Source organism: Salmo trutta, chromosome 31, assembly GCF_901001165.1.
Source record: "Salmo trutta chromosome 31, fSalTru1.1, whole genome shotgun sequence".
NCBI lineage: Eukaryota > Metazoa > Chordata > Actinopteri > Salmoniformes > Salmonidae > Salmo > Salmo trutta.
Window position 1 is genome coordinate 4,251,363 of NC_042987.1, and position 27,936 is coordinate 4,279,298.

A 27,936-nucleotide genomic window follows, 5' to 3' on the forward strand; every position below is an offset into this window, starting at 1 on the left:
ATGGACAGGAGGACCAGGAGGGGACCTGCAGCTCTCCGCAATGTGCCAGAGGAGATGTCTGCTGCTTTGCAGGATGCGGTTAGGATGGGGACCAACAACGCAGCACGGTAGGCAATCTGTGTGCGAAGAGGGTGCTGTTTTCTGGCAACACCATAGACTACACTTGGCTCATCGCACTCTAGCGACTCCTTGTGGCGGGCCGGGTGCCTGCAGGCTGACTTCGGTCGTCAGTTGAACAGTGTTTCCTCTGACACTTGGTGCGGAGGATGCATGACTCGACCTTCGCCTCTCCCGAGCCCATTGGGGAGTTGCATTGATGAGACAAGATTGGATATCACAAAATTGTGGATTTTTTTATCCATGGTCAGTTTTGCATTTCATCTCCTGATGATTATGAAGACTGATGGGTTTTAGAAAAAAAAAACACAAGACTTAATCATGTTCTCTCTCTCTCCATCTGTCTCTCGTTTGCAGTTATGTTTTGATGTGAGAGAGGATGCCAACCCCCAGACCCGTCATCGCCACCTCACCCGCTCTTAAGATAAACTTGGGGCCAACTGGGGGCCCAAGGCTGGTTAGGAGACACCTCTAGAGACACTGTTATGTAATTGGGATGACCTGAGAGACTATGAAGTTCAGTAGCACTGTAATTCATTAAACAAATGCTGTCTTCCCTGCTCGTCTGTTCTTATCTCTTTCCCTTTCTGTTTTTTACACTCTTTCTCACACCTCTCTCGCCACCTCCTCTGTTTTTATAATGCACACCAGATGTGCATTGAAGTACAAATTGAACTTGTACTTATAATATTACAATTCTAATATTTATAATGCATGTAGAATGTATTTATAACACTTGGATAATGAACTTCTTTCAATAAGGCTTTCACATTCTCTACTGGTTGATATTATGTCTCTCATTTGATGAAATACTACACCTAGCCTGTGTCCTCAGATCAGTGCAGATGAAGGAAATTAGATATTGAGATAAACCTCAGAGTACTTACACGATGCATAGGAAGTGTGGTGTACTATTTTTTAAATTCTGTTTCTGTACATATGAATGACAAATCAGCCTTTAACTAGTTAAATCATGTGTTGTAGTCTATTGCATAGTTACAATGTGTAACTACTGATATCCCAGGACCAGGATTGGTAAACACTGTCGAAGAGTATAATTGTAATACATACATGCAGACACAGCATCATTCAAAGACTGGAGTTTGATACTCCTGGTATTGGATATGACTGAAAAAGAATGTCTCACTACATTCATACCTGAACCGCACCTTTATTTTTTAAATTTTTTAATTTATTTGCCAAGGTAGAATATATTCAATGTACAGGCTACAATGTGGGGGAACTCATGCTTGGTAATATTTTTTTTAATTGAACCTTTATTTAACTAGACAAGTCAGTTAAGAACAAATTCTTATTTACAATGACGGCCTACACTGGCCAAACTCAGACGACACTGGGCCAATTGTGCACCACCCTATGGGACTCCCAATCACAGCCAGTTAATGATACAGCCTGGATTCAAACCAGGGTGTTTGTAGTGAAGATGCAGTGCCTTAGACTGCTGCGCCACTCGGGAGCCCTGACACAAAGTTATATTATATTCTACTCAACCCATAGTCTTCACTGATGCTATTCAGACTGTTTTGAAGTCAATACAACCGGCTAGGATAGCTGAGGTTCATAGCTAGGTTCATACACTACATGACCACAAGTATATGGACACCTACTCGGCGAACATCTCATTCCAAAATCATGGGCATAAATATGGAGTTAGTCCCCCCTTTGCTGCTATAACAGCCTCCATTCTTCTGGGAAGGCTTTCTACTAGATGTTGGAACATTGCTGCGGGGACTTGCTTCCATTCAGCCACAAGAGCATTAGAGAGGTCGGGCACTGATGTTGGGCTATTAGGCCTGGCTCGCTGTCGGCGTTCCAATTCATCCCAAAGGTGTTTGATGGGGTTGAGGTCAAGGCTCTGTGCAGGCCAGTCAAGTTCTTCCACACGGATCTTGACAAACCATTTCTGTATGGACCTCACTATGTGCACGGGGGCATTGTCATGCTGAAACAGGAAGGGGCCTTCCCCAAACTGTTGCCAAAAAGTTGGAAGCACAGAATCGTCTAGAATGTCATTGTTTGCTGTAGCGTTAAGATTTCCCTTCAGTGGAACTAAAGGGCCTAGCCCAATCTATGAAACATCCCCCAGACCATTATTCCTCTTCCACCAAACTTTACAGTTGGCACTATGCATTGGGGCAGGTAGCGCTCTCCTGTCATCCACCAAACCCAGATTCGTCCTTCAGACTGCCAGACGGTAAAGCGTGATTCATCACTCAGAACGCGCTTCTACTGCTCTAGAGTCCAATGGCGGCGAGCTTTTCACCACTCCGGCCAATGCTTGGCATTTCGCATGGTGATCTTACGCTTGGGTGCGGCACTTGGCCATGGAAACCCATTTCATGAAGCTCTGAACTAACAGTTCTTGTGCTGATGTTGCTTCCAGAGGCCATTTGAAACTCGGTAGTGAGTGTTACAACCGAGGACAGACGATTTCTACGCGCTACGCCCTTCAGCACTAAGCAGACCCATTCTGTAAGCTTGTGTGGCCTACCACTTCGTGGCTGAGCCGTTGTTGCTCCTAGACATTTCCACTTCACAATAACAGCACTTACTGTTAACCGGGGCAGCTCTAGCAGGGCAGAAATTTGACGAACTGACTTGTTGGAAAGTGACATCCTATGACAGTGCCACGTTGAAAGTCACTGAGCTCTTCAGTAAGGCCAAAGGCCATTCTATTGCCAATGTTTGTCTATGGAGATTGCATGGCTCTGTGGTCGATTTTATACAACTGTCAGCAATGGGTGTGGCTGAAATAGCCAAATCCACTAACTTGAAAGGTTGTCCACATACTTTTGTATATATAGTTAGGCTAGCTAGCTGATATTGACATTATAATATTGACATGTAACAGCAATTATCTGCAATTTCTTGGGGATCAATGATTAACTGTGGGAAGCAATTAAAACCACTGTCCATGCACAGATCGGCTACATAACTAGCTACACATCCATAGGCATACAGGTATTTTTATCCTCCATTATACAATAAGCAAGAAAATATTTAGCTATCTATGTTACTTCAGCTACATTGCATGGCAAATATCAGCAAGGCAAGCTTACAAAATTGTACATTAAATTTGCATTAAATGCTTTAGCTAGATTATTTATATCCACTGTTTCACAAGACGACAGCCTGGTATGCTGGTTTTCTCAGGAGTCCCTAAAACATTAAGCAACATGAATTACAATTTCATACTCATATCACAACACCCATAAAGATAGCTAGCTACTGTAGCTGGCTAATGTTAGCTAGTCAGCCAGCTTGCTAAATTGTGCTTTTTGTAAATGAACTTCATGACAAAAAAATATGTATAATTGTTTGTCTCTACATTAGCTAACTTATTCCTATCAACATTTTTCGCATGATTCGTTATGATGTTAGAATTACTTACATTTGCTTCCATCCTAGTATTCTTGTCAGCCATCTTTGCTGAAGAAAGTCTTCAGTGTTGGGTCACAAATTATTTGTATAAAGTTGGGAAATGCTGAACTTTTTCACCGCCTCCCACGCCACGTTCGAGCCGCCCGATGGTCCCCCGCCCACTCAGCTTCTCATTTCTCTCCTTCCTTTGAAAATGAATGGGTAGCGGGTTTTCACCGCGCGGTGCCGCTAGTAGTGTACATGGGCCGTAAAAGCTTGTTGCCTGTCTTCCCACCTTTGGGACAAAGACTCCCATTGTTAGGGCGGAGACATGAGCATCTCATCTTTTTATAGCCTACAGATCTCTGATTTCAGCCTCTTGCAAATTGGAAAGGAAAGTTGGCAGGTGCAGAGTGCACTGTTAAGATGCTGGATTGCCCTAAAGTAAATTGATGTTTTGCCAAAATTGTATAATTCCTCCTGTCTAAATAAAATCATTCAAAATACTTCACCAGGGAGCATGACTTAGCCACAGAGGATCATTAGCTTATTTTTTTTTTTAAAGAATCGGTGTGGACTGTTTCAAATCACAAGTGTGTTTGGGAAGCCTGCAATTTGGGGTGGCAGGTAGCGGCATGTAGCTTAGTGGTTAGAGGATTGGGCCAGTAACCGAAAGGTTGCTGGATCGAATCCCCGAGCTGACAAGGTAAAACTCTGTTGTTCTGCCCCTGAACAAGGCTGTTAACTCACTGTTCCCTGGTAGGATGTCATTGTAAATACGAATTTGTTCAGGATTGGTGGATCCCCCATGGGATGGTTGAGCTAATGTAGGCTAATGTGATTAGCATGAGGTTCTAAGTAATAATAACATTTCCCACGACATAGATATATCTGATATTGGCAGAAAGCTTAAATTCTTGTTAATCTAACTGCACTGTCCAATTTACAGTAGCTATTACAGTGAAATAATACCATGCTATTGTTTGAGGAGAGTGCACCGTTTTGAACATGAAAAGTTATTAATAAACAAATTAGGCACATTTGGGCAGTCTTGATACCATTTTTTTCCATAAATGCAATGGTTCATTGGATCAGACTAAAACGTTGCACATACACTGCTGACATCTAGTGGCCAATATCTAAATTGCACCTGGGCTGGAATAATACATTATGGCCTTTCTCTTGCATTTCAAATATGATGGTACAAATAAAATACAAAAAAATAGTTGTTTTTGTCTTTGTATTATCTTTTACCAGATCTGTTGTGTTATATTCCTACATTCCTTTCACATTTCCACAAACGTCAAAGTGTTTCCTTCAAATGGTATCAAGAATATGCATATCCTCGCTTCAGGTCCTGAGCTACAGGCAGTTAGATTTGGGTATGTCATTTTAGGCAAAAATGAAATAAAACATAAATAAAATACAAATTTGAGTAGTGCGCATGGCAATAGGTCTAGCTGATTTAGTTATGTGTGAAGATAATGTGTCTTGAGTATAATTATCAATGTTGCATAAAGAAAAAAGGGGGTGTGGAGAAGATATGGTGTGTCTCCAGAATATATGCATATGTAGGAGAGTGCCCATTTGGCAGTGTCTTATTTCTGATTGTCTTAACTCACCACGTACAACACCCACCACCCATGTTTTTTTAACATCCATTGCAAATGATAGTTCCTCAGTATTTGAAAAGTCTTTCCATCACTCCCGGCCTAGATAATCACCAAGCCTTGGTGGGAAAGAGCAAAATATTATGATCAGATGATCCCATATACTGTATCCAGTGGAAATGTCATAAAAAAACTGCTTTCGGTTCCGAGCTCACTGGCACAATAAACTTTGAGGGCCCAGAATAGTCTAGTTGATACAATGTTGTAAGTTCGTTAGTGACAGTTTTGGGCTGGACCCTGTGACTATTTGATACAATGTTGTAAGTTCGTTAGTGACAGTTTCGGGCTGGACCCTGTGACTATTTGATACAATGTAAGTTCGTTAGTGACAGTTTCGGGATGGACCCTGTGACTATTTGATACAATGTTGTAAGTTCGTTAGTGACAGTTTCGGGATGGACCCTGTGACTATTTGATACAATGTTGTAAGTTCGTTAGTGACAGTTTCGGGATGGACCCTGTGACTATTTGATACAATGTTGTAAGTTCGTTAGTGACAGTTTCGGGCTGGACCCTGTGACTATTTGATACAATGTTGTAAGTTCGTTAGTGACAGTTTCGGGATGGACCCTGTGACTATTTGATACAATGTTGTAAGTTCGTTAGTGACAGTTTCGGGCTGGACCCTGTGACTATTTGATACAATGTTGTACTTCACTAGTAATAGCTCAAGTCAAGACAGATAACAAGGGAGGCCGACAGGTGGAGAAGAGATATGATTGTGATTGAAAGAATTTTCATCTGAATATTTTCTACTGTTTTAATTTGTCAGCTTTAGGCCTATGTATTTTACTTAGTTGATGATGGAAGTTATAGGCCTACTGCTGCAATGGCCTGAATGCTATCTGCGAGTTCTATGCTCTCTTTTCGGTGGCGATTTCATGTTTTTAATGAGTTGAGATCTGTCGGACATTTCCACCTGACCTAATTAAAGTGCGCTGGCCCAGCTGCACAAGTGGCCATGAAATAAAGGACATGATGACATATTGCACAAATGTACTTTTTCGCTTGTACCAAATGTACCAAATCAACATCGAAAGTTTAATGTGTTTCCATTGCATTTTCAACTCTACTGACAGTTGCTTTAAATATCAAGTGACTACTCTGGTCTTGGCACTTGTGCTCTAGCCAGTGGTGACCTGTCATTCAGGTCAGAGCCCCACTTGTTTTGAGACCCACTTGTTAATTAAGCAAAAAAAGAATATATATTTTGTTGTTGTTGCCTGTTATGCATGTTGTTTGGGCGTTAATACGTGTCACATATCAGTTTGCGAACAATAAAAAAAAAAAAAATCTGTTAATATAGCCGCATACAAACATGTTCTCTTTTTTGCTTTCTTCAGTAAGGCAGCTCCAAAATGCAGGTGTTTCAGCCTAGCTCAGTGCTTTCTGTGGTGGTGGGGCAGCCAGCGGAAAATACGGAGCGCAGGTGTTGGTAATGTTCTCTAGTTGTGCAGTGATTGGCTCAGTGTTCTGTCGCTCATGGGGACATTACGTCACCGCAAACTATACGGGGAGAATTCGAAAATTCAAGCCCCTTAGGTACTGCCATAGAGTTACATTAGAAGTGCCCATCCAAGAAGGCTCAAGGTCATTGACACAGATAAATTGACGTCAAATCATGTTATAAATACTGTAGCTTTGATTGGACTGATCATGTCAACATAATACTTTCAAAATCTTAGGTAGCAAGCTAGACAAGCAGTCATCATCATGAATCAAGTTGACCATCTACAGGCAAATCCTTTTCAATCCTTGTTATATTAAGATAAATTATAGATAAAACATATCGCTGCACATTGGCCATTGGACATAAACATTAGACAAGTTGGAAATCGCAAATTTAGATTGATTTGATTTTGGATTTAGAAATTATAGATAAAACGTATCAGTGCTCATCGGCCATTGGGACATAAACATTACACAAGTTGGAAATCGCAAATTCAATGATGAGTGGTTTGGAAGGAATCAGTGGCTAACTGCAAGCATTGCAAAGCAATCAGTAGCCTGCTATTCAGTGGCGTGGGTGTGTGGTCCACGTCTGGGTTTAAGGGTCTCCTTTCCACTCTTAAAAGGATAAACATTCAACACCATGGGCCAGAAAAGGTTGATTACATTGGCCATGCTGTCAATGCAGCATGACTTCTGCCACATTCAAAACAACTGGAAATTCAGAACTGGGAAATCTCTGACTTCAGTGAGTTCAAGACAACTGGGAACTCGAAAAAAATGAGCTCCGACTGGGAAAATACATTTTGAACGGTCATCCAACTCGGAATTCCAAGTCGGGAACTCAGGCCTCTTTCTAGAGCTCCAACCTGAAGATCACTGACGTCATGATTCAATCTTTTTTTTCAGAGTTCCCAGGTGTCTTGAAAGCACCATCAATCCAGAGAATGCCAGACTTGATAACAAAGTTTGATAACAAAATTTACCCACAAGTAGGACCACCGCGCCAAGTGGGCACAGCACAACAAGGTGAGTCCAAAAATGTCTTGTATGCTGCTGCATAAATGATGTAATATGCCAGGGATGTACAGTGCATTCGGAAAGTATTCAGACCCCTTGACTTATTCCACATTTTGTTACGTTACAGCATTATTCTAAAATTGATTAAATTGTTTTTTTCCCCCCCTCATCAGTATACACACAATACCCCATACTGACAAAGCAAAAACAGGTTTTTAGAAATGTTTTCAAATTGATAAAAAAACAAAAACAGAAATAAAACATTTACACAGTATTCAGGCTGTTTACTCAGTACTTTGTTGAAGCACCCTTGGCAGCGATAACAGCCTGTAGTCTTCTTGGGTATGTCGCTACAAGCGTGGCACACCTGTATTTGGGATGTTTCTCCCATTCTTCTCTGCAGATCCTTTCAGGCTTTGTCAGGTTGGATGGGAGCGTCGCTGCACATGTATTTTCAGATCGCTCCAGTGACGTTCGACCGTATTCAAGTCCGGGCTCTGGCTGGGCCACTCAAAGACATTCAGAGAATTGTCCGGAAGCCACTCCTGTGTTGGCTGTGTGCTTAGGGTCATTGTCCTGTTGAAGGTGAACCTTTGCCCCAGTTTGAGGTCCTGAGTGCTCTGGAGCAGGTTTTCATCAAGGATCTCTCTGTATTTTGCTCCGTTCATCTTTCTCTCAATCCCGACTAGTCTCCCAGTCCCTGCTGCCGGAAAACATCCTCACAGCATGATGCTGGCACCACCATGCTTCAACGTAGGGATGATGCCAGGTTTCCTCCAGACGTGGCACTTGGCATTCAGGCCAAGCGTTCAATCTTGGTTTCATCAGACCAGGGAATCTTGTTTCTCATGGTCAGAGAGGCTTTTGGCAAACTCCAAGCAGGCTGTCATGTGCCTTTTACTGAGGAGTAGCTTCCATCTGGAACACTCCACCATGAAGGCCTGATCGGTAGAGTGCTGCAGAGATGGTTGTCATTCTGGAAGTTTCTTCCATGTCCACAGAGGAACTCTGGAGCTCTGTCAGAGTGACCGTCGTGTTCTTGGTCACCTCCCTGACCAAGGCCCTTCTCCCCCCGATTGCTCAGTTTGGCCGGGCAGCCAGCCCTAGGAAGAATCTTTGTGGTTCCAAACTTCTTCCATTTAAGAATGATGGAGGCCACTGTGTTCTTGGGGACCTTCAATGCTGCAGAAATGTTTTGGTACCCTTCCCCAGATCTGTACCTAGACACAATCCTCTCTCTGAGCTCTACGGACAATTTCTTTGACCTCATGGCTTGCTCTGACATGCACTGTCAACTGTTGGACCAATGGAAACAGGATGCACCTGAGCTCAATTTCGAGTGTCATAGCAAAGGGTCTGAATACTTACGTAAATAAGGTATTTCTGTTTTTAATTTGTAATACATTTGCAAAAATATATATATATTTTTGCTTTGTCATTATGGGGTATTTTGTGTAGACTGATGAGGATTTTTATTTATTTAATCAATTTTAGAACAAGGCTGTAACGTAACAAAATGTGGAAAAAGTAAAGGGTCTGTGTAACGATCGTCTGGAAGAGGGGACCAAGATGCAGCGTGGTAAGTGGTCATAATTATATTTAATGAAACACTTTAAAACAATCAAGAAAACGAAAGCCAACAGTTCTGCCAGGTAAACACACACAAGACAGAAAACAACTACCCACAAAACCCCAAAGGAAAACAGGCTGCCTAAGTATGACTCCCAATCAGCGACAACGATGTACAGCTGTCCCTGATTGAGAGCCATACCAGGCCAAAACAAAGAAATACAAAAACATAGAAAAAAGGACATAGAATGCCCACCCAAATCACACCCTGACCAAACCTAGATAGAGACATAAAAAGGCTCTCTCAGGTCAGGGCGTGACAGTCTGAATACTTTCCGAATGCACTGCATACTGTAGCTAAGAAAGTAATACTAAGTGTATATTGTGTAGTAAGCTGTTAGTAGCCCAGGTGCCTCACTCTAATAATTTGGTCCCTTTCCCCCTCATAACTTAGTTTACTGTTCTGACTTGGTGGTGGCTGTTTTAGAGAAATGTAATCATCAAATATTTTAAGAGTTTTCATTGTCTGCTTATATGCCCCCTTTATTAATATTACGGTTCTGACTTGGTGTGTTTATGGACACATTCAATCTCTCCCTATCCCAGTATGCTGTCCCCACATGCTTCAAGATGGCCACCATTGTTCCTGTACCCAAGAAAGCAAAGGTAACTGAACTAAATGGCTATCGCCCCGTAGCACTCACTTCTGTCATCAAGAGGGGCTCTGAGAGACTAATCAAGGATCATATCACCTCTACCTTACCTGTCACCCTAGGCCACTTCAATTTGCTTACCGCCTGTGTGACCAAGCATGCCTCCAACTCAATCATCAAGTTTTCAGACACCACAACAGTAGTAGGCTTGATTACCAACAATGATGAGACAGCCTACTGAGAGGAGGTGAGGGTTCTGGGAGTGTGGTGCCAGGAAAATAACCTCTCACTCAACGTCAACAAAACAAAGGCGATGATTGTGGACTTCAGGAAACAGCAGATGGAGCACCCCCCTATCCACATCGACGGGACCACAGTGGAGAAGGTGAAAAGCTTCAAGTTCCTTGGCGTACACGTCACTGACTATTTGCAATGGTCCACCCACACAGACAGTGTGGTGAAGAAGGCACAACAGCTTCTCTTCAACCTCAGGAGGCTGAAGAAATTTGGCTTGACACTTAAAACCCTCACAAACTTTTACTTTTTATCCTGTGGGCTGTATCACCGCCTGGTACGGCAACTGCACCGCCTGCAACCGCAGGGCTTTCCAGAGGGTGGTGCGGTCTGCCCAATGCGTCACCGGGGGAAAACTACCTGCCCTCCAGGACACCTACACCACCCGATGTCACAGGAAGGCCAAAAAGATCATCAAGGACAACAACCACCCGAGCCACTGCTTGTTCACCCCACTATCATCCAGAAGGTGAGGTCAGTACAGGTGCATCAAAGCTGGGACCGAGAGACTGAAAAACAGCTTCTATCTCAAGGTCATCAGACTGTTAAATAGCAATCACTAGCACATGGAGGCTGCTGCCTACATACATAGACTTGAAATCACTGGCCACTTTAATAAATGGAACTCTAGTCACTTTAATAATGTTGACATATCTTGCATTAATCATCTCATATGTATATACTGTATTCTATACAAGTCTACTGTATCTTAGTCTATGCCGCTCTGACATTGCTCGTCCAAATATGCATATATTCTTAATTCCATTCTTTACTTAGATTTGTGTGTATTGGGAATATGTTGGGAAATTGTTAGATATTACTTGTTAGATATTACTGCACTGTCGGAGCTAGAAACACAAGCATTTCGCTACACCTGCAAAAGCATCTGCTAAACAAGTGTATGCAACCAATTAAATTGGATTTGATTTGATTTGTACAGGGAGAATACTGTAAGAATGGCCCATGTTCTGAATTCTGTCGCTGCACATTTCAAAAGTGCTGAACAAAGAATTATATTGACTACGTCTGTCCTAGTTCGCTCTTTAATGTCTTAATCAAAATTACAGATAGCCTCTTATCTGCTCTTCGTCCCCTTATGCCATAGTTTGTACATCTCAGTTGTCAGTAGAAACCACGTTTGTTTAAGCAAGTCAGCCATATCAGTTATGTTTTTTAAAGGCAGTAAATGAGGCTGAATGAATGGTTTTGCTGCCAGATAAGGCTCTGCTGATAGCCAGGTGTAGAAGTGGTACGGATTCACTCCATGGTGTTGAAAAGAAAGCGCTGCTGTTGAGACAGCTTTATGTAGGCCCTAACAGTTTGTGGGCACAGTTTGTCACCGTTATAGTGCAATTCATGTGTTGTTTAGTCTTGTGTTGTGTTGTGGCTTTGCTGGCATGCATCTAAAAACATTTTTTGTTTCCCCCACCAAGATATACATGCTAAAATCGGCACTTGCTCTATCCAATAGCTGGCAGATACTGTGCGGTTAGTCTGTGCGGGTAGGCTAGTCTACGTGATGAGATTATTATGGATTAGAGCAAGAATATTTTTATTTGTCAAATAGCAGTCAAGCATCGATCATGTCACCAGAATAAGACCGCAGATATTTATTGGAAAGGAGCATCAAGATCACCATGCACTTTCACCACCCTGTGAAGTCATAATTTATTTCATCTGTAGCCTAGTAAACTGCATGGCTTCCCGAGTCCTAGTGGGAGGACCACACACCATATGCGTGACTCCAAGTTTACTTCGATATGATGGTTATTATATCAATATTTGAGCATAAAGGTGTTTCCACCACCATTTCTCGCATAATTAATTTATAGACAAAAAGATAACACACCATGTAGAATGAACAAATGATGTGTCTGCATTTATAAAATTTATCCGAAAATCCCTGTTTCCGTCACAGCTGTCTTGTTTTTTTTTATACAGTATGATTTTACTCGCATAAAAACTGTGGATGGGAAAAGTGGCTACTCATGTTCATATTTAGAATGAGTGTGCTTGTCAAAATACAGAAGATACTCAACATGATTCACATACTAGTCAATTCTGTAGTCTCCAGACACACACTCAGGGTGTCGAATGAATATTTGGAATGGTTTTACATTTCTCTTGTTCGCACAGGGGCGCAACTTTCACTGGGGACGGGGGGGACGGGGGGGACATGACCTCCCCCCCACATTCTGAAATTGCATTTTTGTCCCCTCCCCCAGTTTAATCATTGCACTGTGATACAAAACGCAGTGTACTTTAGGACCATGCAGATGCCTCTGAGCAGTTGGGTGGACTGTTTTCCGTTTTCAGCAGGCCGGATTTAGGACCACACGGACACCACAGAGCGTGAGGACAGGCTATGTGAAGGCAAAGCTTCTAAAAGGCTGGCGTATAGGACCAGCACGGGAGAGATGAACATAGGCAGTTGCTGTCTGTGTTGCGCATAGTTCAGTGTGTATGTGTTGCACTCTTCCACCGAGTTGTAAAAGCAAGCAGAGCAGAAACTGGTTACTCTTTAGTTGACTGATCTAGCTGGCAAGGTAACTGCTGTTTGACAGAACAAAATTGTGCTGAGCTTGTAGTGTAACTGTCATGTGACGTTCGCTAATGTTTCATCCCCTCTCGACGGAAGTGAATGAACTACTAGCAGCTAGTTAGCTGGCTAGTAGCTACCACAGCCAGTTCAGCTCTAGTTAGCCTTTAGCTATCTGTCAGGTAGCAGTATCTAAAAGCTGTTGTGTGTATGGAAATGTTTGTCCCATTTCAACAGAAGTAAATTTGATGATGTACGATTAGCTAGAGCTTGGCTAATGTTAGCTAGCTAGCTCATTAGCTATAGCTATTATTTTGTCTCAATCACACTAGACCTGAATCAAATGATGAAACCAGTGGCCAAACGATTTAGTTTTTATGAGTCAGTATAGCAACGTAACCTTATTGATCTGTCCGTTTCCCTAGCTAATTCCCTACTTTTCACGGTGACATGGTATATACAGCTCTACATGCTTCACTGTCATTGTGCACAGTCAGTACACAACACTATGCTCATCATGTCAGATGGATCAGGTGGTGACAGGAGTCTCTGCAGGGTTAGACAGCCAGGGAAGACCAGTCTACGGAGCTCAGGTGAATTTTGCAGTGTATTATAACAATCAGTGAATGGATACAACGTTCCATCTTGAATTGATGGGTACAGTCTGGGATCTGGGAATAATGGTCATTTGAATTATGAAACAATTTATATTCTTGGATAATATAATGTATAAATGTACACCAAGTTAAATCTTTGTCATGCCTCATCTGAGCAGGATCAGATGGTGATAGGGGTCTCATCAGGGTCAGGCAGCCAGAGAAGACCAGTCTGACGGCGCAGAGGTGAACTTTTGCAGATACAGTGCATTCGGAAAGTATTCAGACCCCTTGACCTTTTCCACATGTTGTTACTTTACAGCCTTATTCTAAAATGGATTAAATAAAACAAAAACAATCTACACACAACACCCCATAATGACAAAGTGAAAACAGGTTGAGTTGAAATTTAAGCAAAACGGAAATACCTTATTTACATAAGTATTCAGACCCTTTGCTTTGAGACTCAAAATTGAGCTCTGGTGCATACTGTTTCCATTGATCATCCCTGAGATGTTTCTACAACTTGATTGGAGTCCACCTGTGGTAAATTCAATTGATTCGACATGATTTTGAAAGGCACACACCTGTCTATATAAGGTGTCAGAGCAAAAACCAAGCCATGAGGTCGAAGGACTTGTCCGTAGAACTCTGAGAAATGGTTGTGTCGAGGCACAGACCTTTGGCAGGGTACCAAAAACATTTATACAGCATTGAAGGTCCCCCAGAACAAAGGTCTTAAATGGAAGAAGTTTGAAACCACCAAGACTCTTCCTAGAGCTGGTCGCCAAGCCAAACTGAGCAATCGGGGGAGGTGACCAAGAACCCGATGGGCATTCTGACAGAGCTCCAGAGTTCCTCTGTGGAGATGGGAGAACCTTCCAGAAGGACAACCATCTCTGCAGCACTCCACCAATCAGGCCTTTATTGTAGAGTGGCCAGAGGGAAGCCATTCCTCAATAAAAGGTATATAACAGTCCACTTGGAGTTTGCCAAAAGGCACCTAAAGGACCGTGAGAAACCAAGATTGAACGCTTTGGCCTGAATGCTAAGCATCACTTCAGGAGGAAACCTGGCACCATCCCTACGGTGAAGCATGGTGGTGGCAGCTCCATGCTATGGGGCTGTTTTTCAGCGGCAGGGACTGGAAGACTAGTCAGGATCGAGGGAAAGATGAACAGAGCAAAATACAGAGAGATCCTTGATGAAAACCTGCTCCAAAGCGCTCAGGACCTCAGATTGGGGCGAAGGTTCACCTTCCAACAGGACAACGACCCTAAGCACACAGCCAAGACAACACAGGAGTGGTTTCGGGACAAGTCTCTGGATGTCCTTGAGTGGCCCAGCCAAAGACCTGAAAACAGTTGTGCAGCGATGCTCCCCATCTAACCTGACAGAGCTTGAGATGATCTGCAGAGGAGAATGGGAGAAACTCCCCAAATACAGGTGTGCCAAGCTTGTAGCGTCATACCCAAGAAGATTCAAGACTGTAATTGCTGCCAAAGGTGCTTCAACAAAGTACTTAGTAAAGGGTCTGAATACTTATGTAAATGTGAAATTTCAGTTCCTAAATTTGATACATTTGATCAAAATGATCAAAACCTGTTTTAGCTTCGTTATTATGGGGTATTGTGTGTAGATTGATGAGGGGGGGAAAATAATTGAATCCATTATAGAATAAGGCTGTAACGTAACAAAATGTAGAAAAAGTCAAGAGGTCTGAATACTTTCCGAATGCACTGTTCAACACTTTATTCTCTCTGTGTAGTATACACTGGACAAGCAAGAAGCTTCAAAGATTGAAACTATTTTAAGGCAGTCTGACAAACCTCTAAAGTTGATTTCCAAACTGCATCAAGGGTTGATAGAGGCTTTTCCCGACGACACAAAACATGTAAAACAAAAATGTGAGGAAGACCTGGGAGACGCTATTGATGATGATGAATGGATACAGATATGTTAGAATGCCCAGTCATGTTCATATATTCTCAGACATAAATTACTGCAGTTTAAGACCATAGAATGTACTATATGCCAGTGAAACTGAATATCATGCACATAGAAGTTGAATTGTTCTGCTGGAGGCGTAAAACACAAAAGGAGACATATTTGCATATGTTGTGGTCTTGTGAAGGCTGGCTGAATTCTGGCAAAGAGCATGTTCTTTTATATCAGCATGTCTACAGATTCTCCCGTCTTCCTGTTTTTGTTTCCTTGAAAAATTTTATACCGGAGACTGTTATCTGAAGAAACTGCGTAGCCTAGCATTTACAGCGGCTAAGAAATGTATTTGCCATTAATTGGAAGGTTGGTTATCCTCCCACAATGAATGGAAAAAATGGGAAGTTATGTATCACTAGATTTGATTTATTACAAGATTATGGGTATACTGTGCAACTTTCATAAGGTGTGGATGCCTTATATGTAATACTGTACAACAAAAGGAGACTGTATTGAAAACATGCCCACATCATGGGAGATATCTATTTAGGCAATCCTAGCTGCTGGGCTGCGCAGACCTGGCCCTGGTGGTCTGCCGTACTGTTGGTTGTCACTCTGGCCTTGGCCTAACACACCTGAAAATAATGAATGTTTCACTAAGATCCTAAAGATGAGTGGGGTGTGTTGGGTTGGGGAGCTGCCGAGCCGTGGACCCCTAGGGACAGGGCGGGGTGACCCAGCTATATTGTGTGCAAGTAAAAATACCTCTACAGTACTATTAGGCCAACGATATGAATTATATGGAGGACGTAGTGTTTCTGCACGTTAATGTGTAGGTGTATGTGGTTTTATTATTAAGCTTTAGTTTTCTTAAACTTTCCCTTGAGTCATATAAAAAGAGATGGGAAGGAAGTTGTGTTGGGGAAAGAGTTGAGTTATTGACTAGAGTGGTGGCGATCGGGTTGGCTGGGCGGTCTGGCTGACATTTGATGTAGAGGGAGTCTTAATAAAGACAATCAAAAGTTGTCTTTGTACTTTATTTGTAAGAGTTGTTCATTTGTTAGGCTATTGGTTAAAGGTGCAATACAATATTAAATTATCAAAGATCTAGTTCAGTCTTGTTAACTTTTTAAGGTATAGGGGTATTTTCATTTTCAGATGAAAAGCGTGCCCAGAGTAAACTGCCTAATACTCGGGCCCAGAGTCAAATATTTGCATATTATTAGTAGATTTGGATAGAACACACTCTGAAGTGTCTACAACTGTATGAATGATGTCTGTGAGTATAACAGAACTCGTATGGCAGGCAAAAACCTGAGAAAAATCCAACCAAGAAGTGGGAAATCTGAGAATTGTAGTTCTTCTTTTGAATCCCTATCAAAACTACAGTGTCTGTGGGATCACGTTTCACTTCCTAAGGCTTCCATTGGCTGTCAACAGCCTTTAGAAACGTGTTTCATCCTTCTCCTGTTACTGGGCAGAAAATAGGAGCTCAGTCAATGAGTGGACTGCCTGGGACTAGTGAGTTGTTTACTGCGCAGGCACATTTGGCGCGCCGCTCCTTCTTTTCCCCTGTAATGAATACGCTATTGTCCGGTTGGAATATTATCAATGTTTTATGTTAAAAAGACCCTAAGGATTGATTGTAAACAATGTTTGACATGTGTCTACGAACAGTAATGGAACTATTTTACTTTTCGTGTCTGGATTTACGCTCGCGCGTTATGCCTTTGGATAGTGATCTGAACGCCCGAACAAAACAGAGGTATTTGGACATAAATATGGAGTATTTCGAACAAAAAGAACATTTCTTGTGGAAGTAGGAGTCCTCGGAGTGCATTCTGACGAAGATCAGCAAAGGTAAGAGAATATTTATAATACTAATTCTGAGTTTAGTTGACCCCAGGATCTGTATAGCTTGCTTTGATGGTTGAGCTATGCACTCAGAATATTGAAAAATGTGCTTTCTCCGTAAAGCTATTTTAAAATCTGACACAGCGGTTGCATTAAGGAGAAGTATATCTATAATTCTTTCAATAACTGTTGTAAATTTTATCAACGTTTATGATGAGTATTTTTGTAAATTGATGTGCTCATTCACCGGGAGTTTTGGTGGGAATACATTTTCTGAAAATCACGTGCCAATGTAAAATGGGGTTTTTGGATATAAATATGAACTTTATCGAGCAAAACATACATGAATTGTGTAACATGAAGTCCTATGAGTGCCATCTGATGAAGATCATCAAAGGTTAGGGAATATTTTAGCTGTATTTTTGTTTTTTGTGATGCATGTCCTTGCTTGGAAAATGGCTGTGTGGTTTTTCTTGTGAAGTTTATGTCCTAACATAATCTAATTTTATGCTTTCACCGTAAAGCCTTTTTGAAATCGGACAATGTGGTTAGATTAACGAGAAGTTTATCTTTAAAATGGTGTAAAATAGTTGATTGTTTGAGAAAATGAAATTATGAGATTTTTGCTGTTTTTTATTTCGCGCCATGCTATTTCACTGGCTGTTGATAGTGTGTACCGCGGGTCCTAGCCCATATAAGTTAACCACTTAAGCATATTTAAACACAATCTCTTACCTAGCTTGATGACTGTGGGCATTTTTGCTTACTTTTTGTTGTTCTAAATAGAGACAGCTAGAAGGGTCATATTATATTTGTGTAGAAATGCAGGAAAAAAGCTTTAGATGCCCCCCAAAGTTTGAGGACCCCCAGACTCCCGCAACGTTATGTCCCCCCCACTTCTAAAACCAAAGTTGCGCCCATGTGTTCGCACATGATAGGAATTTGAGTCAGCGTCTCGCTAAAGGTCGTAGTACAAGGACTGAGGACACACAGGAACATGTACACGCATAGTGATGTATTACATCATATATCTCAGGGTATATAAGCTGTGTTCTTCCTAATGGAGGTTGAACAATTTTTCTGCACTGAAGCTGGTTTTTGTTTCCTTGTTGCGACCTATTTTTGCAACTTGTATTTTACTCTTATTTTCACAGACTACTAGTGGTTGTTTCTGGATAAGTCCACTGACTAGTCTAGACAATACGGTGCTGACCATTTAATTGCACAGGGTTGGAAAGGGATTCATTTTGAATACAGGAGGCAGTTTCTAGCATTCCATTATACTCAGGTATAAACCTGTATTAGATAGTATAGGTTGTATAGGCAATATTGCAGATACCTGTATTATTGAAGATAGCTTATATCTTATTGAGCAGCTATGGCAGTGAGGTGGTGTTCCTTTGGGTTTGTGTTGTTGGTAGTGTTTGCATGTTGTGCTGATGCACAGCGTAACTTGAGGTTTCCTTCATACAACAACCCCCAACTCCAAATTACAACCTCTACGCCTAGGCTGCCCCAGTGGCCAGAGCCCCAGTGGCCACAGCAGCAGACTCCCCAGAGGCCAGAGCCCCAGAGGCCACAGCTGCAGACTCCCCAAAGACCAGAGCCCCAGAGGCCACAGCAGCAGACTCCCCAAAGACCAGAGCCCCAGAGGCCACAGCTGCAGACTCACCAGAGATCAGAGCCCCAGAGGCCACAGCTGCAGACTCCCCAGAGACCAGAGCCCCAGGGGCCACAGCTGCAGACTCCCCAGAGGCCAGAGCCCCAGAGACCACATCAGCAGGCTCCCCAGAGGCCAACGCAGCAAACATCCCAGAGGCCAGAGCCCCAGGGACCACAACTACAGACTCTCCAGAGACCAGAGCCCCAGATACCACAGCTGCAGACTCCTCAGAGGCCAGAGCCCCAAGGGCCACAGCTGCAGACTTCCCAGAGACCAGAGACTCAGAGACCACATCAGCAGGCTCCCCAGAGGCCAACGCAGCAAACATCCCAGAGACCAGAGCCCCAGGGGCCACAGCTACAGACTGCCCTGAGGCCAGAGCCCCAGTGGCCACAGCTACAGATTCCCCATAGGCATGAGTTCCAGTGGCCACAGCTGGAGACTCCTCAGAGGCCAGTGATCCAGGGGCCACAGCTGCAGACTCCACAGAGGCCAGATCCCCAGAGGCCACAGCTACAGACTCCCCAAAGACCAGAGCTCCAGTGGCCACAGCAGCAGACTCCGCAGAGGCCAGTGAACCAGGGGCCACAGCTGCAGACTCCACAGAGGCCAGATCCCCAGTGGCCACAGCTACAGACTCCCCAGAGTCCACAGCAGCAGACTCCGCAGAGGCCAGTGATCCAGGGGCCACAGCAGCAGACTCCCCAGAGACCAGAGCCCCAGTGGCCACAGCTGCAGACTCCACAGAGGCCAGATCCCCAGTGGCCACAGCTGCAGACTCCCCAAAGGCCAGAAACCCAGGGGCCACAGCTGCAGACCCCCCAGAGGCCAGAACCCCAGAGGCCACAGCTGCAGACTCCACAGAGGCCAGATCCCCAGTGGCCACAGCTGCAGACTCCCCAGAGGCCAGAGCTCCAGTGGCCACAGCTGCAGACTCCTCAGAGGCCAGTGATCCAGGGGCCACAGCTACAGACTCCCCAGAGGCCAGATCCCCAGAGGCCACAGCTACAGACTCCCCAGAGACCAGAGCTCCAGTGGCCACAGCAGCAGACTCCCCAGAGGCCAGAGCTCCAGTGGCCACAGCAGCAGACTCCCCAGAGGCCAGAGCTCCAGTGGCCACAGCAGCAGACTCCCCAGAGGCCAGAGCTCCAGTGGCCACAGCAGCAGACTCCTCAGAGGCCAGTGATCCAGGGGCCACAGCTACAGACTCCACAGAGACCAGAGCTCCAGTGGCCACAGCAGCAGACTCCCCAGAGGCCAGAGCTCCAGTGGCCACAGCAGCAGACTCCCCAGAGGCCAGAGCTCCAGTGGCCACAGCAGCAGACTCCCCAGAGGCCAGAACTCCAGTGGCCACAGCAGCAGACTCCTCAGAGGCCAGTGATCCAGGGGCCACAGCTACAGACTCCACAGAGGCCAGAGCCCCAGTGGCCACAGCTGCAGACTCCCCAGAGGCCAGATCCCCAGTGGCCACAGCAGCAGACTCCTCAGAGGCCAGTGATCCAGGGGCCACAGTTACAGACTCCACAGAGGCCAGAGCCCCAGAGGCCACAGCTGCAGACTCCCCAGAGGCCAGATCCCCAGTGGCCACAGCAGCAGACTCCTCAGAGGCCAGTGATCCAGGGGCCACAGTTACAGACTCCACAGAGGCCAGAGCCCCAGTGGCCACAGCTGCAGACTCCCCAGAGGTCAGAAGCCCAGAGGCCAGCAGTAAACACAACTCCAGATCAGAGATGTCAAGTACAGGTTCAGGATACAGTGCAATGTGGAACCCCAGATATTACTCCATCTCAATGTCAGGCTATCAACTGCTGCTTCAATGGACAGCAGTGTTACTATGGAAAGGCAGGTGAGTGTCTGATATTGTTTCTGTCTTGTAATGCTCAGATAATATTGTAATGCTCAAAAACATTCACTTTTTCCTCTCTTTCCCCAGTGACTGTGCAGTGTACCAGGGATGGTCAGTTTGTGGTGGTGGTGGCCAGGGATGCCACTTCGCCCAAAATAGACATCGATTCCATCAGTCTGTTGGGGGGAAATGACAGCCCCTGCAGTCCTGTTGGCATCACTTTAGCCTTTGCCATATACCAGTTCCCTGTCACTGCCTGTGGCACCACTCTAAAGGTGAGTAGAGATAATATAAATGTATTACACTGGCTCAGTATTAACTGTGGACTCTCCCCTGCAGGAAGAAAGTGGCTATGTGGTTTATGAGAACAGGATGGCATCTTCCTATAACGTGAGGATGGGACCTCGAGGCTCTATCACCAGGGACAGCCATTTTGAGTGAGTCTTCTCTCTGTAAGATTGAATTGACTTTATTGATTCCCCAGAGGGAATTCAGAACATCCCAGGTGTGTAAGGACTTTGATTTAGCCCATAAAGTAGTGATACAGTATGCTTAAAGATCCTATTGTATCACTGCTTTCTTCTCCCTATCCAGGCTGCTGTTCCAGTGTAAGTACTCTGCCACTGCAGTAGAGGCTCTGGTTATTGAGGTGAACACTGTTCCTGCACCCGCTCCTGTTGCTGCTCCAGGACCCCTCAGAGTGGAACTCAGACTGGCCAAAGGAACATGCGACACCAAGGGATGTAATGACGGTAACGTGCATTTCATTTCAGGCTTGTTCTTTGTCAATTTGGAATATTTGAACGCATGAAGTGATTTAAAAAAATGTTTTTTTACTTTTACAAAAGTTTTTCCAATCCTGTCTGACTTCCAGGGTCGAGATCCTTCACATTGTATTACACTGAGGAAGAATACCCTATCACTAAAGTCTTGAGGCAGCCAGTGAACGTTGAGGTTCGCATCCTGGAGAGGAAGGATCCCAACCTGTTCCTGATGCTGGAGCACTGCTGGACCACCTCTGCCCCCAGCCCTGCCAGCATGCCCCAGTGGGATCTCATCATTGAAGAGTGAGTAACTACAGTAATATCATCCGGATTTCCATGTTTGCTGCTCCCTGATTATACGTCTTGCTCTTTTTACTAATACTGTATGTATTTTGAATACTATGTTTGAGATCTCTTCGTTATGTGACCTCAGAAGGCATCATGTACCACTATGTATTTTAAATTATATATACACTGAGTGTACAAAACATTAGGGACACCTTCCTAATATTGATTTGCACCCCCTTTTGCCTTCAGAACAGCCTCAATTTGTCGGCAAGGTGCCGAAAGCATTCAGCATGGATGCTGGCCCATGTTGACTCCAGTGCTTCCCACAGTTGTGTTTGGGTGGTGGAGCATACTTGATACACACAGGAAACTGTTGAGAGTGAAAAACCCAGCATCGTTGCAGTTCATGACACACTAAACCGGTGCGCCTGGCACCTACTATATCCCGTTCAAAGGCACTTAAACATTTTCACCCATGGAAGGGAACTATACAAATCCATGTCTCAATTGTTTTAAGGCTTAAAAATCCTTCTTTAACCTGTTCCGTCCCCTCCATCTCCACTGATTGAAGTGGATTTATCAGGTGACATCAATAAGGGATCATAGCTTTCACCTGGTACAGCTCAGCATTTAACACCATTGTACCCTCAAAACTCGTCATTAAGCTCGAGACCCTGGGTCTCGACCCTGCCCTGTGCAACTGGGTCCTGGACTTTGACGGGCCGCCCCCAGGTGGTGAAGGTAGGAAACAACATCTCCACCCCGCTGATCCTCTACACTGGGGCCCCACAAGGGTTTTCAGCCCTCTCATGTACTCCCTGTTCATCCATGACTATGTGGCCATGCCCGCCTCCAACTCAATCATCAAGTTTGCAGACGACACTACAGTGGTAGGCTTGATTACCAACAACGACGAGACAGCCTACAGGGAGGAGGTGAGGGCCCTCGGAGTGTGGTGTCAGGAAAACAACCTCTCACTCAACGTCAACAAAACAAAGGAGATGATCGTGGACTTCAGGAAACAGCAGAGGGAGCAGCCCCCCATCCACATCAACGGGACAGTAGTGGAGAATGTTTAAAGTTTCTCGGCGTACACATCACGGACAAACTGAAATGGTCCACCCACACAGACAGCGTGGTGAAGAAGGCGCAACAGCGCCTCTTCAACCTCAGGAGGCTGAAGAAATTTGACTTGTCACCTAAAACACTCACAAACTTTTACAGATGCACAATCGAGAGCATCCTGTCGGGCTGTATCACAGCCTGGTACAGCAACTGCACCGCCCTCAAACACAAGGCTCTCCAGAGGGTAGTGCGATCTGCACAATGCATCACCGGGTGCAAACTACCTGCCCTCCAGGACACCTACACCACCCGATGTCACAGGAAGGCCAAAAAGATCATCAAGGACAACAACCACCTGAGCCACTGCCTGTTCATCCTGCCACCACCCAGAAGGCGAGGTCAGTACAGGTGCATCAAATCTGGGACCGAGAGACTGAAAAACAGCTTCTATCTCAAGGCCATCAGACTGTTAAACAGCCATCACTAAGATAGGGTGGCTGCTGCCAACACACTGACTCAAATCTCTGGCCACTTTAATAAATGGACTTATTAAAGGTATCATTAGTCACTTTAAATAACGGCACTTTAATAATGTTTACATATCCTACATTACTCATCTCAAATGTATATACTGTTCTATACCATCTACTGCATCTTGCCTATGCCGCACGGCCATCGCTCATCCATATATTTATATGTACATATTCTCATTCACCGCTTTAGATTTGTGTGTATTAGGCAGTTGTTGTGAATTTGTTAGATTACTTGTTAGATATTACTGCATTGTCGGAACTAGAAGCACAAGCATTTCTCTACACTCGCATTAACATCTGCTAACCATGTGTATTTGACCAATAAAATTTGATTTGTTTTGGGGTAAGTCTATGTCATGGAAAGAGCGGTTGTTCCTAATGTTTTGTACACTCAGTGTAAAGTGCTTTGGACAGGAAGGGTTGGATGAAATTTTGCAACATGAACTATCTATTCTTCCTCTCTGTCTTCCCAGTTGTTCCTACCCGAATGATAATTACCTGACCACCATGGTCCCTGTGGAACGTTCCTCTGGCCTTCTGTACCCCAATCACTACAAACGCTTTACCCTCGAGATGTTCACCTTTGCGGATCACACTCTGTCTCCCCAGAAGGATCGGGTAATTGGCTGCCTTTTTTATAATAGAAACTTTATTTGATATACTATTTACCTTTCTCTAACTTATTTTATTCTGTACTCTCTTGACAGATTTTCATCCACTGTAGTACATCTGTGTGCTACCCTGCTCCAGGGGTCTCCTGTGAACCTAAATGCAACAGGCAAAGTAGGTAGTGGTTCTCCCTTTATAAAGGCCTTGCTTGGGCACCATGGCCCATATTTAAAGTGTCTTAGAGTAGGAGTGCTGATCTAAAATCAGATCCTCCCTGTCCATAATATTAATCATTATGATTTAACAGACAACTGATCCTAGATCAACACTTCTACGTTCAGATGCTTTGTGATTGTGAATATGACCCAGGTTCCGTTGTGTTTTTCAGGGAGAGATGTTGCTGCTGCTCAGAGGAAGACTATACAGACTGCTGTGGTCTCCAGTGGAGAAGTGGTCCTGGTTGACAAAAAGCCTGTCTGACCTTCAGACCACTAATTCAACCAGCTACAGTTTGTAATTGGGTATGAAATAATGTACTCCGTACTTCCATACCCGTTACAGAAGAGGTATTGAATAGCATTTTTCTTGCAGATACTTTCTTTGTTCTTGATTTAGAAGAAACTTGTCTCTTATAAACGTCCGTGTCCAGTTGCCGGTGGTACTCCAAAAATCTAAGAATATTCATAAAGATATTAAATCCACTTTTTGCACCAAGTGAGGAATTGCCTCCCGATTTTAGCTGCCAGACATCTTGCAATTCCCAACATCTTTGCAGGAACTAGTCGTTTCTATGCGCCGTGGCCGCGGCTGACAGCATGTCACACAGTGCGACCAAAACAAAGATCTACACACGTGCAAGAGGCGTTTCTCAATCTATGCAAAGGTGGATATAATATTTTTCTGAATATTCTCTGGGTTTTTTAGTTCCTCTAGACACAGAAGTGTGTTAACCTACTCCAGGGGTCTCCTGTGACACTCCAGGCGTTTCCTACATACACTGGAACCTTTCGAACCAATAACAAAGAAAGTATCACCAAGTCAAGGTTCGTTGAAAATATCCCGATTACAGCATGACCTCAGACACAAACTTTAACTCTATATGGTTATAATACAACATGGGCTCCTGATTTTGCCACGTATTTATTGTTTCTAATAAACAGTTGTACTACAAAGTTGGCAATTCATAAAAATGCCCTACTCTCTCGCCATAAAAATGTGCATATAGGACCTGTAAATCTGGTCAGGTTTGTTATGTGAAGGCACTGTCTAATTCTTGGAACACCTTGATAGCAGTGGTCAAGGTTGTGTAGAACTATCACTCTCTGGGCCAAATCAGTCAAAAGTAGTTTTACTATATAAGGTCTGTAGATCAACATTGAATTGCCTCAATGACCACGTTTATATGCACACAGTATTTTATGTAGTAGCGCATACCCCGCTTAAGGTCTTATTCGGGAAAAGCTTTTTACATGCACCTTTGATATCCTGCTCATGAGTATCCCTGTATCCTTGAATAAAAAGAATATTCCTTATTTGAGTTCATATGGGTTAAATGGAATAGTAATGGAAAAATGGACACTGACTATAGGCCTATAACCTCTCACATGTTGCTTAATATAGTAATCTAGCTTAATATAATATTAACTCATACATAATTAGGCATTTCTTGCAGTAAAATGATACCAATGTTAATTTTGTCTTGTGAACAGGAGCGGAGAAATATGATTCTTTTTTTCAACATTTCTTGAGAAAAAGCGTGTGTAATGTGCTATGACACTGTTATGCAAGCAGACAGTATTTCAACCACATAAAATATGCACTCAAGACAAACTGAAGTCAGCTTTTCATTTCCTTAAAACCGGTCAAACTGATGACATTTGGACATTTTGCACAGGACCAATCTTTTCACTGTTTTGGAGTTATTGCATTTTCTCCCCAGTCCCTAAATGAAACAGACAAATTTACAAGTGTCCCCTAGATTACTAATGCATTCATTCTACCAATGTAAGTTGATATTCTGGTGAGCAGTACTTTATTTAGTGTTATAGAGCAACAAGTCATGATAGAAGAGAAGCTGCATGTATCCAGTGGTGGAAAAAGTACCCAAATTGTCATGGCTGTCGTAAGGAGAAGCAGACAAAAGCGCAGCGTGTGTGTCGTTCCACATTTTATTTACACTGTGAAACTATGCAATACATAAACTAAAGACCAAAACAAACTGTGACGCAGCGGTGAAACATACACTACTCAAAAACAATCTCCCACAAACCCAGGTGGAAAAAAAGCCTACTTAATTATGATCTCCAATTAGAGACAACGAGGACCAGCTGCCTCTAATTGGAGATCATCCCAAACAAAACCCAACATAGAAATATAAAACTAGAACCTGACAACATAGAAAAACTAAACTAGAAAACCCCCGTCACGCCCTGACCTACTCTACCATAGAAAATAACAGCTTTCTAAGGTCAGGACGTGACACAATTGTGAACTTGAGTAAAAGTATACATACCCTAATAGAAAGTTACTCAAGTAAAAGTAAAAGTCACCCATTAAAATACTACTTGAGTAAAAGTCTAAAAGTATTTGGTTCTAAATATAATTAAGTTTCAAAAGTAAATGTAATTGCTAAAATATACTTTAGTATTAAAAGTAAAAGTATAAATCACTTCAAATTCCTTATATTAAGCAAAGCAGACTGCACCATTTTATTGTTTTTAACATTTCCGGATAGCCAGGGGAACACTCCAAAACTCAGACATCATTTACAGACAGCCAGGGACACACTCCAACACTCAGACATCATTTACAGATAGCCAGGGGAACACTCCAAAACTCAGACATCATTTACAGATAGCCAGGGACACACTCCAACACTCAAACATTATTTACAGATAGCCAGGGGAACACTCCAACACTCAGACATCATTTACAGATAGCCAGGGGAACACTCCAACACTCAGACATCATTTACAGATAGCCAGGGGAACACTCCAACACTCAGACATTATTTACAGATAGCCTGGGGGACACTCCAACACTCAGACATCATTTACAGACAGCCAGGGGAACACTCCAAAACTCAGACATCATTTACAGATAGCCAGGGGAACACTCCAAAACTCAGACATTATTTACAGATAGCCAGGGACACACTCCAACACTCAGACATTATTTACAGATAGCCAGGGGAACACTCCAACACTCAGACATTATTTACAGACAGCCAGGGGCACACTCCAACACTCAGACATTATTTACAGATAGCCAGGGACACACTCCAAAACTCAGACATTATTTACAGATAGCCAGGGGAACACTCCAACACTCAGACATTATTTACAGATAGCCAGGGACACACTCCAACACTCAGACATTATTTACAGATAGCCAGGGACACACTCCAACACTCAGACATTATTTACAGATAGCCAGGGACACACTCCAACACTCAGACATCATTTACAGATAGCCAGGGGCACACTCCAACACTCAGACATCTTGACAGATAGCCAGGGGCACACTCCAACAATCAGACATTATTTACAGATAGCCAGGGACACACTCCAACACTCAGACATTATTTACAAAAGATGCATTTGTGTTTAGTGAGTCCGCCAGATCAGATGCAGTAGGGATGACCACGTGTTCTCTTGATAAGTGCGTGACATGGTTCATTTTCCTGTCCTGCTAAGCATTCAAAATGAGTACTTTTGGGTGTCAGGGAAAATGTATGGAGTAAAAAGCACAATATTTTCTTTAGGAATGTAGTGAAGTAAAAGTAAAAGTAAAATAAAATGTATAGTAAAGTACAGATACCCCAAAAAACGACTTAAGTAGTACTTGCAAGTATTTTTACTTAAGTACTTCACATCACTGCATGTATCCAACTATAGTTGACAAACAAATGGCCTACCAAATGTCGGAAACTGTAATATGGCCTACCAAATATTGGAAATTATAATATGGCTTACCGCATGTTGGAAATTATAAGCAGAAAGTTATCTAAATTAGTGGTAAAAATAGTCAGTAGGCTATATGGTCAAGTACGACATACAAGCAAAATACATTTGTATGGAATTATG

General features: G+C 43.4%; 1 protein-coding gene across 1 annotated transcript; it reads left to right on the top strand.

Annotated features, from left to right (window-relative positions):
* On the top strand, window positions 1-24,449 carry LOC115169159 (proteoglycan 4-like). Its single transcript, XM_029724658.1, has 10 exons — window positions 1-107; window positions 18,593-20,123; window positions 20,430-20,592; window positions 20,680-20,867; window positions 20,932-21,029; window positions 21,187-21,344; window positions 21,467-21,659; window positions 23,716-23,860; window positions 23,950-24,025; window positions 24,240-24,449. Exons 1-10 carry the CDS (start codon window positions 1-3, stop codon window positions 24,329-24,331), a joined length of 2,751 nt encoding a protein of 916 aa, XP_029580518.1. The 3' UTR covers window positions 24,332-24,449.
* The last annotated feature ends 3,487 nt before the right edge of the window (window positions 24,450-27,936 follow it).